A 15,002-nucleotide genomic window follows, 5' to 3' on the forward strand; every position below is an offset into this window, starting at 1 on the left:
TTTAAGTCACAGACCGAAACATAAAATGACTCAGTAGCATTTATTTTGGATACAATCTCCGAGAGTAGGAATCAGAGACAGAATTTTTCTCCTTGGAAGAAATAGTGAGCTAAAGAAAGAATCTTCCTGGTAGTATCTGCATAACTTGGAGGAATGATATGGGGACTTTAAGGTTCAAATATCATGAAATCCCTGAATTTGGATACAAAAGTAGAAACTGAAGTTTCCTAATATTGAAGCAAACCAAAGGAAAGTAAAATGAATATGTTTAGTCACTGTTGAGATGACCAGTAAGACCATAAACAAAAGCAGATGACAGCCGGTGGGTTGGGGGAGGTGAGGGGATGGAGAAACGGAGTGAAAAGGAAAAGGGACTTGTGGACATGGAGAACAGGGTGGTGATTGCTGGCAGGAGGGGAGTTAAGGGAACTAAATGGTACTGAAACAAATACAATAAAGATTAAATCAAAAATATTGTTAATAAGATTAGTTATTTCTCTTCTTAAGAATGCTGTGGTATGCCTGGTATGAAGTAATTGTGCTTTTTGTAGTTGATTTTTAAATTTGTTTAAATACGTGAATGAGATATTAATTTTGTCACCATGGTGAATCTATAGCACTGTTCAAAGAAAACAAGTGCTTAGGTTCTAAATTATTTGTATTTTGTTGTACATTTACCATTGCATGACAAAAGCACGTTTTGAGAGCAGCCAGTTACTTGTTCTAACTTTATGGTAGTTCTTCACACCAAAGGGAAGAACTTAAATAGATTGCCACCCTGAGTTCTTGTGACAAGTTTAGTTTTCATTATTAGTTGCTATGCCAGCCCATATCTGAAAAAGTACTGTCTGCTATTCATTTAGTTATTCTGAATCATTGTGCAAAATTACTCATCCCTCTGAGAATTGATATAATTGAATTTCTGAAACCTTCAAAGTAAGAATCAGTTTCTGATTTCTCCTGTGGGATTCACCCTGAAGGAATGAGTCAGTTTGTTTTGTTGTAATAGCCCAATGATTCAGGCTATGGTGGGGTTTGGTCACAGCTTTGGTTTAGCTTTGATTTAATGACAAAACAGGAAAGAAATGAGAGAAGTAATTGGAATTGATCATAAAATCAGAATACAGCAAAGAGCAAAACTAACTGAACACTGAGCCAGGGATATTGTTTCTTTCAACTATCTTAGATTATTGAAATCATACAAAAGAAATTTTGAAAAGACATAATTTTTAAAACCTCTGTGATCTTAGGAAGGTAAACTTCAAAAAGAGCTTTTGTTTATCTTGTGGATCTGCACTAAAGGCATTTTGAAGTAGAGAATACATGAGGCTGTGGGAAAATATTTACTCTTAAGCCTTAGGTGGGTGTATAAATAAAACTTCCATGAAGGACATTTTGATAAAAGCACTCAAAATTACAATTGAATATATCTTTAGCCCAGTAATTCCAACTCTAACATATTGTTTTGTAGATAAACATGCATACAATGTAAGATTATTTATTTCAGCTTTGTTTGTAGGAGCTAAAGAACAGAACTGCAACACAGATTAACTATATTATAACTCATACATAAAGTGGGATACTATAAAGCAATATAAAAGAATGAAGAAACTCATTATATGTAAATACATGGTAATTTGACATCTGCTGCTCTGCCTTTCCAGTATCTAATCCATTTTACCACTAACAAAATTTGAATTTTCCTTTGGGGAATGATTTCTCCTAAACTCTCAATCCATTTGTGTTGAGTAGTGCTGACGCAACATCCTTGAATAGGTGTGAGCATGCAGCAAAGTCCTGGATCCCCTTTCCTATTGGACACAAAAAGGCACAGGAGCCAGATCATTTAAATGAAGTTCAAATATAGGAACTGTGTGTATAATATGTTATCTTTTATATACAAAAGAAAAGAATAAATTATTATATATGTATATATCTGTGTATGTGTTTCTATTATATATGAGTACATACAATATCTATGGAAGGTCATACAATAAATTGATAAAATTAGAGGCCTTCAGATGTCTGGGGACTAGGAATAGAAGGGAAATGATTTCCCTGTAAAATTGTGAGTGTGTTAACTAGTCAAAAGTAAATTTTAAAATACATACTAAATTGTAAAAAATAAGTAAATACATTCTTATAATCAGGTATCTTTTGACCAAAACATGGAGTTCCAAATGCAGAAGTATATAACTGAGTCCCCCAAAATTTTAAAAATAATTCTGTAAATTATTTTGCTATTATAAATATTGGTAACATCACAGCTTAGAATAAAGTAGTATTCTGGCTCTCTACTCTGCTTGTGTCAGGCAATTTCAAATTTTAGTTTCTGGAACTTGCAATTTCCCAACTATAGGGCTTATTCCTGTATCAGAGGATGCTTAAATCTCAGGCACACTGTTTTGTAAAAATCATTTGACCATATATAGAGCTCAATTACCAGGATGTCAAATATGTACTTAGGACTCAAATATTTTCTCCATTTCTTGGATTGGCTCTGTGTTGGATTTTTTTCCTAGGGATGGTCCGTGTACTTGGTTACATCTGGCAAATCAGATAAAAACATATTCTTTAACCTTAGCAACATTAGCTGCATGAGAGCATCTCTTTCTCAAAATTCCAACACAGTTCCCATATTTGAACTTCATTTAAATGATCTGGCTCCTGTGCCTTTTTGTGTCCAATAGGAAAGGAGATCTGGGACTTTGCTGCATGCTCACACCTATTCAAGGATGTTGGGTCAGCACTACTCAACACAAGTGGACTGAGAGTTTAGGAGAAATCATTTCCCAAAGGAAAATTCAAATTTTGTTAGTGGTGAAATGAATTAGATACCAGAAAAGCAAAGCAGCAGATACCAAATATAAGAACATATTATAATGAAATATATTTCTCCAAATTTTCATTTAGAGAAAACAGAACTGATAAAAGATGTGACATTAACCAGTAAGGCTGTTGAGTTTGACTAGTACAAAGAACTCATCCTGATTTAGATATTGAACTGTTTACCATTACTCCAATTTTACTTTACTGCCAAAAACAATGAACAAAGAAGCATGAAACATATACCACTTGAGGAATGGAATGAGTGAAATCAGCTTCCCCATGGCTAACGGGTTCCTCCTGGAGGTGGGCTGACATTCAGTGGTCAGCATTCTGGATTGCAGAAGCCTGGGGCTTTCAGCTTATTATCTTCTGTAAGATATACCTTATGAAGGACACAGATTCTGCTCAACAGCCCACCCACTAATACATAGGGAATGTCTTCTTGTACCGTGATTAGATGTTCTGAATTCCCTTTGTTACTGATCCCTTGGGACAACCGTGTCTTACAAGTGGGATGAATCATGAGAAAACACCTATGGACATGGAAGCCTAGTGTATATTCAGAATTATTGAATGGCTGAATGAATAAATGAATAAGTTTTCACAAAAATTGACACATTTGAAGGAAACATTTTCAAGAAAAGTAGCCCGTTTAACTATAGAAATTTAGTTATCCTAAGTACTTTATCAATAGTAACACCATTGATTATTAAAACAGCAAATACTATTAACATGTGGTATATTTTTATATAATTTTAGACCTATAAGAATTCATGTTCAAATTAGAGTTAATACATTTAAGTGACCATTTTATTACACCTAGAAACTTACTTTATAAAATTTACCCTAATGTTTAAAAAAATTAAAATATTTTACTTACACTCAAATCTATGTACTCAACAGATGTGAACTCAATTAATCATGTTTCACTTCAAGAAATCCTTATAAATAAACTTTAATCCCATAGGACAGATCCATTAGTTATGCTTTCAGGGGAGGTATAACGAATGGATCTGTACTGGAGAGTTATGGCATTCAGTTAATATTAATGATGGAAACTCACTTTACCAAGCACCTTAAGAGTACCCAGATAAACATCACTTTATATGGCTGAAGCTTTCTTCAACATTCCTAAGTGGAACATAAAGGCATGCAAAAAAAGAAATTAGCATCAGCTTTTCCATAAGATCTTCATAGAAGATTAAAAATTCTTTGGTAGAGATATTATGTACCTCAATAAAATGGTCTGTCAAAGTTTATTTTGTGGAAGTTACAAAAGGCCTGATGAAAGCTTAGAAGCTATCAGTAAAATGACAGCCATGTATTACAATCCTAAAAAAAAAAAGCTGGTGATATTGCTATGAAGAGTATTTTAAAATAGTCTTTTTATGATATTTAAAAGTTTCAGATTTATAGAAAAGTTGCTGAGGTAATACAGAGAACTCTTGTACACCCGTCACCCAGCTTCCTCTGTTGTGACCATCCTATCTCAGCAGAGGAAGTTTGTCACAACTAAGGCCCAGTATTGATACATGGATATGAACTAAACTCAGCAGCTTATTTTGATGTCACCAATCTCCCCTAATGTCTTTTTTGTTATTCCAGGATTTTATCCAAAATTACACATTATATTTAGTCACCATGTCACCTTAGAAATATAATCTCTTATATTTTTCAGATTTCCTGTGTTTTTTATGAATTTGGCTTTGGTCAATTTTTTTTAAAAACATTCTAATTTGGGTTTGTCCAATATTTTTCTCGTGATTAGACTGAATTAATTGATTTTTTGTAGGAAGACCACAGGAGGGAATTACCCTTCACACCACACTATATCATGCTATTTGTATGATCATTTGTTGCGGTCGTGCTGTCCGGGTTTCTCCACAGTGGAGTTACCTCTCCCTCCTTTCCATACACTACTCTTTGGAAATCGGTCAGTAAACACAGCCTAGGGGTGGGGGTAGGGTATGAAGCCGCATTTCATACCCTACATAAGATGGGGGAGTGCCTACATAAATTATTTGGAATGCTCTGTAAGAGAGATTTATATCTTCTTCCCAATTATTTATTTATTTGGTCACATATTTAAGTATGAATTCATGACTTTTTTTGTTTTATACTTTCAGTGTACTTTGATACTACGTTATTTATTTTGTTGCTCAAAGTGTTTCATCTTTGGCAATTGAGAACTCTTTCAAATTTACTCCTTTATCTCTTTGGCATGTTTTATCCTTTTATCTTTTGAGCACTTCCTCACTTTCTGACACAGCAAAATGCTTCAGGATAGGATGAATCTCAAAATCATTTTGCTGAGCAAAAGAAGCTGCACCCAAAATAACTTGTACATTTCTGTTTATGTGAAATAAATGGAAGGCAAAACTAACTTACAGTGATACAGCACATCAGTGTTCAGTGTTGCCTGTTGAATAAGGGAACATCGTGGGGTGATGAATACCACTCTCGTGTGTATACCTCATATATATATCTGTGTGTGTGTGTGTATGTGTTTCTCATACATATATATGAGAGAAAATCTTTGTTTCTCCATTACACCATGTGATCAAATAGAAACAGCAATTCAGAATATTTCCTAAGTTTGATAAAAAAATAAATGGCCAAAAAGCTCTGAATACATTTAGAAATTAAAGTTAATAACTCACCTCAGTTATCTGATGCATGTATTTTCCAGCTTCCTGTCATAAATTCTGGTTCAATTTTTTCCTCACCTCTCCCTTTAGATGTTTAGATATTTAGAACTTAATGTATATTCTCATGTCAATTTCTAAAGTAGGTTCATGTTATATAAAAATTATGTTGTGTCTTGATTCATATAGTTACCATTGTTTCTGGACTAAACAGTCAGAAGTAATCTCACTTTAATTGATATTTTCAATGTGTCCAGTTTATTTTACACATCAATGAATAAAAAGGAAAATAAGTTTTGAATAGAGAGTCTAAGCATTTGTAGAAGTTGCAGCATCCCTCCTTTGAATTTGTTCTTTTGTTGGAACTGAAGTCAGCTAGACTTGTCAACTTGTTCCCTTATCTCCATCAGGGTTAATTCTTACTTTTGTTTTAGTTTTTACTGCAAAATTTCTTGTATTTATGTGCATCTACATCTGGAAAATAAGCTGAAAATGTAGGTGTGAATTATGTTCAATGTCATTTTGCTTATCCACTTAAATAGAAAATTCCTCTGAGAAAATAAGCTAAGTATGTAGTAAAATAACCTATGTTGCTACCTATTATGAAAATCCTTTTATTGCTTTAAGGAAAAAACAATGACAAGCTTCTTTTTTCAAGCCATCCTCTTATTTAAGAAGTTTTAAGTGACTACATTTTCAAAGGACTAGAAGAACGGCATTAGCAGTTTTCCAATAATGCTATTATATTTGTGTAAACCTTTTGTCCTTAAAATGATTATTTAGAAGAATATGGTAAAAAGGGTTATAAAATGTCAGGTTCTATGAATATGGCAATCTTAGTAACTTAATATTTCATTTTACAGTGGTGTAGTAATAGCAGACATACTTTTTATAATGAATAAAAACAGGGTACAATAATTTAACTCACCATAAAAGAAAGAAAAACTATTAATTCCTGTTTGAAAAATCGGTTTGAAAGACATGGAAATAGCAAGAGGTGAATCATTACAGATATAGCATTATTTTTAAAGAAAAGGTAAAAAATGCAGTAAGAAAATATAATACTAAATACTACTCTAACACAAAAGAAGATCACTGTATTTAATAAAATGTATTTGCAATCTACAGAATGATAATTTGAGTAATATCTCAGATAACTTCTTATTTCCAAGTGATTCACTATGTAAAAATAATTTGAATTTTCCTACATCCATATTTTTTATTTCAATACTAAGGATCATATTCTAAATTAGGAGTAATAAAAATACCTCCAAAAAATGTCGCTTCATTCCAATTTGTTTTCCTTGCAGAGTGCGGATATGAGCCCGGCGAGCAGCACCGCTTCACTTCCTGTTAGCCCCCTTGCGGAAGAGCCATTGCCGTTCAAGGTAAAAAAGATACAGACAAACAAAATCAATTGTTTATAATATTTTAGGATAGTTAATAAATATTAGTAAAATAGTTAACAAATATAGTAAAAGAGAAGTTTTATGCATAGGTGATAAAGTGAACTGCTTTAATCTGTAATAATCTTATATCAAATGTTAAAATATTTGGTTTGTTTTGTTTTATTGTCATTCTAGTTGCTAAATAAAGGTAAAGATTTAGAATAGAAATAAATACTTTATGGTACACTTTGTTTGCTTGGCATGTAAAATATAGTGATTTCACTGTAATAGTTTGATGTCACATGAATTTGAGGTTTCAAATTTTTTATTTATATGAATTTTAAGCAATGAACTTAAAATGAATGTTCAGCCCTCATTAGCTGGTTAAAATTTTATTGATGACTCTACATCATAATTATCTAATCTTTACAAAGTAATAATCAAACTTAAGAATTGAAATATAGAACTATTCCTCTAAAACGTTATATTTTTAAGTATTTAAGTAAATATGCAAATAAGTAGCATGATTAGTAGAATTCTTCAGTTTGGGAGTCTTTACACATTACAAACATATAGTCATGTTTTTGTTTTTTGTTATTTAAGATTAGATTTTTCTCTTTATGCCAAAACTTATAGATCATCTACTTTATATTTGTGCCAGGGATATTTGGATTTCATTAGAACTATTATAAACAAAGGCACTCCTTAAGATCATGAAGATATAAAGAAAAACTTGGAAAGTTGGGATGATACACTTAGTGCAAGAATTTACATTTAGTTTGCTTTAAAGGCAGGGAAATGTACATTTTGGGGTTCATTATGACTTTAATGATTTTTGTAATTACTATTAAATTGTTATTGTTTTTTTTTTCCTTCTTGTATGAAGACTATGTCTTACTCAACTTCACACTGCTTATACCTAGTACAATGGCTGGTGGGAATATTTACTGTGTTGTTAAAGTGAATATAATAGAAGCCTATTAATTCCACTCTGTATCTTAGTTTTTAATTCTGCATACTTTCTTGCTTAATGATAATAATAATTATTAAAAGCTTATTTTATATAATAAAATTGTGAAATACTGAATACTATTCTAATTATATTATTTATTGAGAAATATTTCTTTATGTACAACAAAAAGAGAAATATTAATGATTCATAGCTTAGTGTTACTTATTTTCATCTTATGGTGTATGGAACAAAATTTACAGAAGTTTTAATTGGATTTTCAAAACATTATCAGAAGCCATTTTCTCTTTTTAACATATTGACAATGCCTACACTTCTTGAAACTTAATGTATTTTTTAACAGAGGTAAAATAAAAGGTGAGATATAGACTAATATGAGCTGACATAAAGCTAATTTAAACATAACTATTTTAATTAGTTTCTCCTGTTGGTTCTAAGAGATCAATAATGTTCCTGTATTAATGCATGTAAGGGATTTTATCGTTAATTAAACCTTCAAAGTGCTTGTGATATGTAGTATTGGCTTTTGATAGCCAATATAGTTGTAGTACCTCTCAATTTGCTGCTTTGTAAAAGGAATGATATTTATATTTTTTCAAAAAATTTTATCATATATAAAAATATCTCATTAGTATTTAAAAGTAAAGTTCAAAATTATAAAATAAAACTCCTGCATTTGCTTCTTTAATTTTTATATTATAAATTGTTATTGTGTAAATGGATAATTGAATATTTACTTTTATGAAAACACAAAATATATATCAACTCTTTTGAGATACATCTTAGCATTATAGTGAATTATAATTATAAAAATATGTTGAAAACTGTTTGACTCATAAAAGACAAAGGTTTCCTTATAACCATAGCAGGAAAAATCCTGATATTATCATTTATTCACATCTAAAACTCTGTTTAAAATTATATGTGACTAAAAATAGTTTTGTCTCATTCCCCATGAATAGGGCATGGTCTTTCAAATTAATATAAAACTGACCCTCTTTAACCCCTCAGCTTCCTTTTCTAGGACAGTGATGCCAGCATCGCCCTCCGTAACCATCTGTTCTAATAAGGCCTCTGAAAGATGAGCTTTGATGGTTGATTAAGAGAATTGATCTTTCTTTTCTCCTGAGATGTAATTAAGTTACTAAAAGAAATGTATTCCATTCTTTTTCTTGATCTGTTTGGAAGTACTCATGCAATAGTTGGAGGAAAATGCTTTAAAGTGTTTTTCAAAATGAATGCTTTTCTTTAATTATCATCTGTAGAATGGCATTCAGATTAAACTGATTTTAACCATAATATTTCAAATAAGATATGTGTGTGTGTGTGTGTGTATATACACACATATATATCCATTTATATGCACATATATATCCTAATAATTACTAATTACCTTCCCACTAATATATCTATCTTTATTCTTGACCTGAATGTTAGATGAGAAATTGGCAATCAATAGGCCAATAGTACCACAGTAGGATCTATTAAACTAAATGGGGAAGAAAACTAGGTAGCATCCTGGAGAGAATCTCCCAAAGAGTCCAGAGAGGTAGATGAAGCAAGACAATTCAGTCATGTTTGGGACCAAATACTTCTTTTCCACAAAGGCAGTATTTTTGAACACTATTAACATTCTTCAAGTTAATTTTTAAACAAAGCAAGATCCTCACTGAAAGATAGTTCAGGCCCCGTATATTTACTTCTCTGTTTTCTCCATAAAGCATTTAACCTCCTATTAAACTTCTTAAGCTTTCACTTACCATTTAGAACCTATTGCTGTAGTGTTTTGTATCACTTAGCTAGTCTTTCAAAAATGAGGATGTTTTCTACAAATACCTATCCAGTCTTAAACAATTGCTTGGAACTGTGTGCCCCTCTTTCAGGTAGAATTGAGTGACTAAAAGTGAGTAGGGCTGGGCATGTGAATGCCACTTTACCACAGTTGTCACCACTCCCTGCTGTACTTGTGTTGGGCCACAGAAGCTGTTGAGTATAACCTTTCAGAGAAGAAGACTTATAATACATGAGTTTCTACATTTTACTGCAAGTAATAATCTCACAGATTTCCTAGTAACACTCTTGGTGCTGAGAAGTTTCTAGGATTCCAGTTTCATATATTTGTGCAGACTATTGTTATGGACATACTTTTAGAGACAGAAGGCAAATGAATAACCTCTATTTTTTCAAGATTATATTTATTTATTTTTAGAGAGAGGGGAAAAGAAGGAGAAAGGAAGAGAAACATCAGTGTACAAGAGACACATTGATCAGTTGCCTCTTGCATGCACCCCAAACAGAGACCCTGCTCGCAACCCAGGCATGTGCTCTGACCCGGAATCAAACGGGTGACGTTTTGCTTTGCAGGACTATACTCAACCAACTGAGACACTCCCATCAGACCTAACCTCTTTTTTTAAATGCAGTAGTTAGCATTACCTTTAGTAATCTGTATACACAACTGGTCTGTGGTATGCTGCTACATCATTATGGAAGGGCCAAGGGATAGCTAATTTTGCCTGGGTGCGAATAATGCATTACCAAATAAACATAATAGAATAATAAAAGTTCACAATCATTTGTCTAAGGCTTTGATTTGAAAAAAAAGGGAGAGTACAACTGCTTAACTGTTAATTGCAATTTTTATGTTTTTCTGTAAAATAATAGTGAACCAAGTTGACATTGTTAAATTTAGTTTTCCCATTTTACTATATTCTACATTTTCTCTCTGGCATTCCCCCTGATTTCTCTTAACCATCTAATTACCTACCTCCTCACTCCCCATGCCAGGCTCAGTCAGACACTCCATGTCAAAGATGCCTTGGGGCCACCAAATTTTACTGTTCTTTAGTGGCATCGCTCTATTAATATATTTGTATATTGACAGTTTCAATCCATCCTTGGAACTAGCACTCTTGAAGCCAAACCTGGCTCATCATTCCGGATCCCTCTATAACAATGCATGCTATTTTGGCCATGTTCTTTTTGCTAGCCACTTTTATGACATATTTTCCAATTTATTTATACTCCAGTGAAACATGGCTGCTAGATTTGGTTCTTTTTCTCCAAAAATCATCTTTTCTCTCATTAGATATGTTTTTTAAAAAAGGTATTTTTCTCCCTTACCCCTTTATCCTTGTCTTGTGAGAAATTCAACAAGATAGAAACAAATTTAACTCTATTTCTCTTTAGACTCTGCTTCAAAAGTATGCAAAGGCAATAGACGTATATTTTCTATTCACCAATCTTCAAAGTCTAAAAGTAAACAAAAATAACTCATTACCTTTCTTGGCTCATTCATTGACTGCTGCTTCTCTGTGATATTTGAATTCCCAGACTGTCTAATGAGTTTGTGTATCTAGTGCTTAGAATACCCAATGCAGCCACCCAATGGGAGGTCTAGCCTCCTTCCCAGAAGCAGTCGCAGAGTGGCGCTGGGCTCTCACTGGGTCTCCTCATGCAATCTGAAGTTCTCTTGACTACTTTTCTTCATCCCCAGAAATCATCATTTACTCTGGACTAGAAAAATTCTCACTCTTTAAAGTTTCCTCAGATATTATTCCTCTCTCCTTTAATAAGCCAGGGTCTGGAAAAATCATCTCAATGTACTTTTTAGAAATAGAATTAAGGAAAGGAATTGTCTGAAGTATCTAAAGATTCTTCTGTCCTGATACAAATCTCACTTTAAGAAGCACAGAGTCACCTGTTTAAGCAAGGGACAGGAGGTGGAAATAGAGATATAATAATGTGTCAAAAAATACATCCTGTCATGAAACATTGGAATGTTAGGGGGAGAAATGATGGTAACTCCACTTGACTTGGTAACATGTAGTAACACAGACAGTTTGCTCTCAATAATATGAAATATTTACTATATAGGAAAAAAAAAACAGAAAATGTACAACAATCAACCATAACACTTTAAAGGGTTTTTTTTTCTATAGTTTCTAAAGTGGCCTTTTATCTCTGCTTTAAGAACAATATTTATTTTCAAGAAAATGGAAAACAGAGTTGGGAACATTAGAAACAACGTAGCCTGGTTAGGAAACTGCCTGGAAACAAATCCGCATTCGGCCATTTTTAGCTGGGTGACCTTGAGGCCTTACGTCCCGATTTCACTACCTGTGAAAGGGAACAATGACACGCATTTCTTCATTAGGCTCTTATGGGGTTAAACAAGTTAAGGAACAGAAATACTTAGAGTAGAGTACAATGTATAGTATGTAGTATATGTGTTAACTATTATTTCTAGAAAGAAATACCTCTATGTTTAAGATGAGAAAGTTCTAGATGTTATAAATAATATGAAGCAGAAATATTTTCACTCAACCCCTCATCCTTTATTTCCAAATGTAAGACCAGAAATGCATTTTAAACATCAATTCTTTACTTTGGTGAAAAATAGTGTTTGATATTCATTTTTGGAAGCCATGCTACTTATTTTATACACTTGAGTATTCAGATAAGCTCATATATCTGATTCTTCTTATATAATATAATTAATGGAAAAGTTCACTAATTATGAGGGAGAAAAAGTAAACATAATAAGTTTGTCTTAAGGGAAACGCAGTAAATATAGTGAAATTTTTTGTGGAAAAAAAGAGAAATAGATCATTGTTTCTGTTACCATAAGGACATATAGTATCTTCTTATCAGAAATATAGTATGGTACATTTTTCTTTAATTTCCCAAGCCTCCCGCCATGAGTTAACCTGGTAACCCCCTGAATGTGAGTTCTACTAAAGGAACATCATTCAATCATATTGGATGCTGGGAAAAACCACATTGTGAACAGGGCAGTGTTGACAGTTTTCTTTTTATATGCTAAAACATCAGTTTACTTTGCGTAACAACACAAGGGGAAGGAGCACACTTGGAGGCACCAGGAGAGAGGAGTTGGGTACTGGCATGGCCCCCACAATGCCATCTGCTGCATATCCTGCATAGATTTAGGCTTTTTGTGTATTTATTATTATCACTTTTCATGAATGTAGTGGTCTCTTATTATTAAAATCATTTTTATGTCACAGAAAGGTTCCCAACTGTTCTGTTTTGGACTTTTAGCCATTTTTTGACTAGGCTGTCTATTTGTTAATAAACCAATTCATTGAATACCTACCATGTGTGTGATAATATTCTAGACACTGGTGCTTCAATATAAACTGTACAGACTAAATTCCTGCTTCCTTGGTATTTGGGTTCTAATGAAGAGAAAAAGGCAGCAAATACACAAACATACCACACGTCAAGTAGGGATAATAAATGTTATCATGAAAAATGAAACAGGATCTGGAGGACAGAAATTAACTGAAGTCTGCTGCTATTTCAAAAAGGATGATCAACGATGGCCACTTGGATTGGGGGATAGTTTAGGAGAGAGCATAATGAAGAAAGGGAGAAAGCCACACATCTGTTTGTGGGAAGAGGCCTGTGAGCAAGAACTGAGAAACCCACAAGCAAGAGAGCACTGGGCCTTTTTACGATAGTCAAGAGTGTCATTTTGGCTGCAGCTGAGAAAATGGAGGGGGAGGCAAGTAATAAGAGAGAAGGTCAGAGAGAAACAGATCACAAAGGGCCTTTTAGGCCACTGGAAAGACTCAGGATCCTACTTTATAAGAGATAGGAAACCATTCAAGTGTTTTGAGGAAAAGAATGACATAATCAGACTTAAAAAAAAACAACTCTGATTTCTCTGACATCTGTGTAGATACAGGCACAAGCAGACATGTTAGAAGAAGGAAGTCGAGGCTCCTGTAGGTGAGAAATTTTGGAAGCTTAAACTGGAGTAGTGAAAATTGAGAGGTAAGCATTGGCAGGATTTTGGACACATTCTGAATGTGAGTCCACATAATTTATTAATGGATTGCATGAGTGATATCAAAAATACGAGCAATATCAAAGATTATTCCTAATTCTAACATTCTCTATATTTTATTTTTACCTCTTTTGCTATCTTTCTGATGTTTCAAATAAATAGATATCATGACATAGAAATTAAAGAAGTCCTTATTTTTTCGTTAGTTTGGTTTATTTTTTTAGTAGTAGTGAGGCAGAGGGACTGAATTTGAGGTGGCAGATGTCAGTTTTACTAGGGCTAACAAGGAATACAGATTTGGTCATCTGTTTTCTCTCCCAGATAACTGAAGAATACACAGAAAGCTAGGTTTAACTTATAATTTTATGTTGAGTTATATAAATAATAATTATAAGATTGGAACATGACTCTTTAGTGCTTAGTGGAAGAAATAAGCAGGCAGAAAAAAATTCTCCAAGGGATAGCTGAGGAATTTAGAATATAAAATCATACTATGGTTTTATATTTAAGGGATTGATTTATGATATAATAACAATAAATACAAAGTGCCATCATTATGTTTCCCTAGTGGGAATGAATTTTAAGAGGAATCTATTATCTATAAATGCATATTTAAAGCAATTATTTTTGATGACTTAAAAATAAAAATATTTCCATTATCCATTGCAGTGTAATAAACCATTTTAAAGCTTGTCAGTCTAAAACAATAACTTCTTATTGTTGTTTATGATTCTTTAGATCGACTGAGTTTTTTTGGACTGTTCTTAGTTGAGGCTTACAAGTGGGTGCAGTAAGATGCAGGCTGATAATGTCCTTATCTGAAGGAGCAAGTGAAATAGACATTCAATAGGATTCTTGTGGACTAGCTTAAGGTTTTTCATAGTGTGGTAGTTTTAGATTGGTTAGAATTGTTACATGGCCTCTGGCATCACCCAGAGTGAATGTTCCAAGAGAAGAGAAAGTGGAAGCTACCAGGCCAACCATGGATGAAACACAGAAGTAGACAGCTTTCCCTCCACATTCTTCTATGTTGGTTAAGCTGTTACACGGTATGTTGATGGTTGCCCACAACTACCCCTATGTTCAGAGATTTGTTAGAAGGACTCACAGAACTCAGCTGGTAGTCTTACAGAGCACACACACTTTTCTTCCAGCAATATATGTGACGTTTCTACCCGGTGAAGCCCATTAGAAATTCAACACCCAAAGATTTTATTGGGTACTTGTCATATAGGAACCCTGAGCCTAGAACATGTATATATTCCAGGTTCCTAGAAAGGAGTCAGGTGTGGAGCATAAATAATGTTTGTACATACGGTTTCGGGAAAGTGAGCCCCTCTTAACTTTCATGGAGATTT

At 33.2% G+C, this 15,002-nt stretch overlaps 1 protein-coding gene across 6 annotated transcripts in view; it reads left to right on the forward strand.

The window, feature by feature from the left end:
• Window positions 1–15,002, forward strand: part of CCSER1 (coiled-coil serine rich protein 1) — a 1,274,087-nt gene that overhangs the window by 482,298 nt on the left and 776,787 nt on the right. For all 6 annotated transcript variants that reach the window (XM_045820200.1, XM_045820201.1, XM_045820199.1 and 3 more), the window contains one exon: window positions 6,785–6,862. In XM_045820200.1, coding sequence (XP_045676156.1) covers window positions 6,785–6,862 — 78 coding nt within the window. The remainder of the gene's footprint in view (window positions 1–6,784; window positions 6,863–15,002) is intronic.

The sequence above is a fragment of the Phyllostomus hastatus genome, unplaced genomic scaffold, assembly GCF_019186645.2.
Source record: "Phyllostomus hastatus isolate PE091 unplaced genomic scaffold, TTU_PhHast_1.1 phas_scaffold_39, whole genome shotgun sequence".
Taxonomy (NCBI): Eukaryota; Metazoa; Chordata; class Mammalia; order Chiroptera; family Phyllostomidae; genus Phyllostomus; species Phyllostomus hastatus.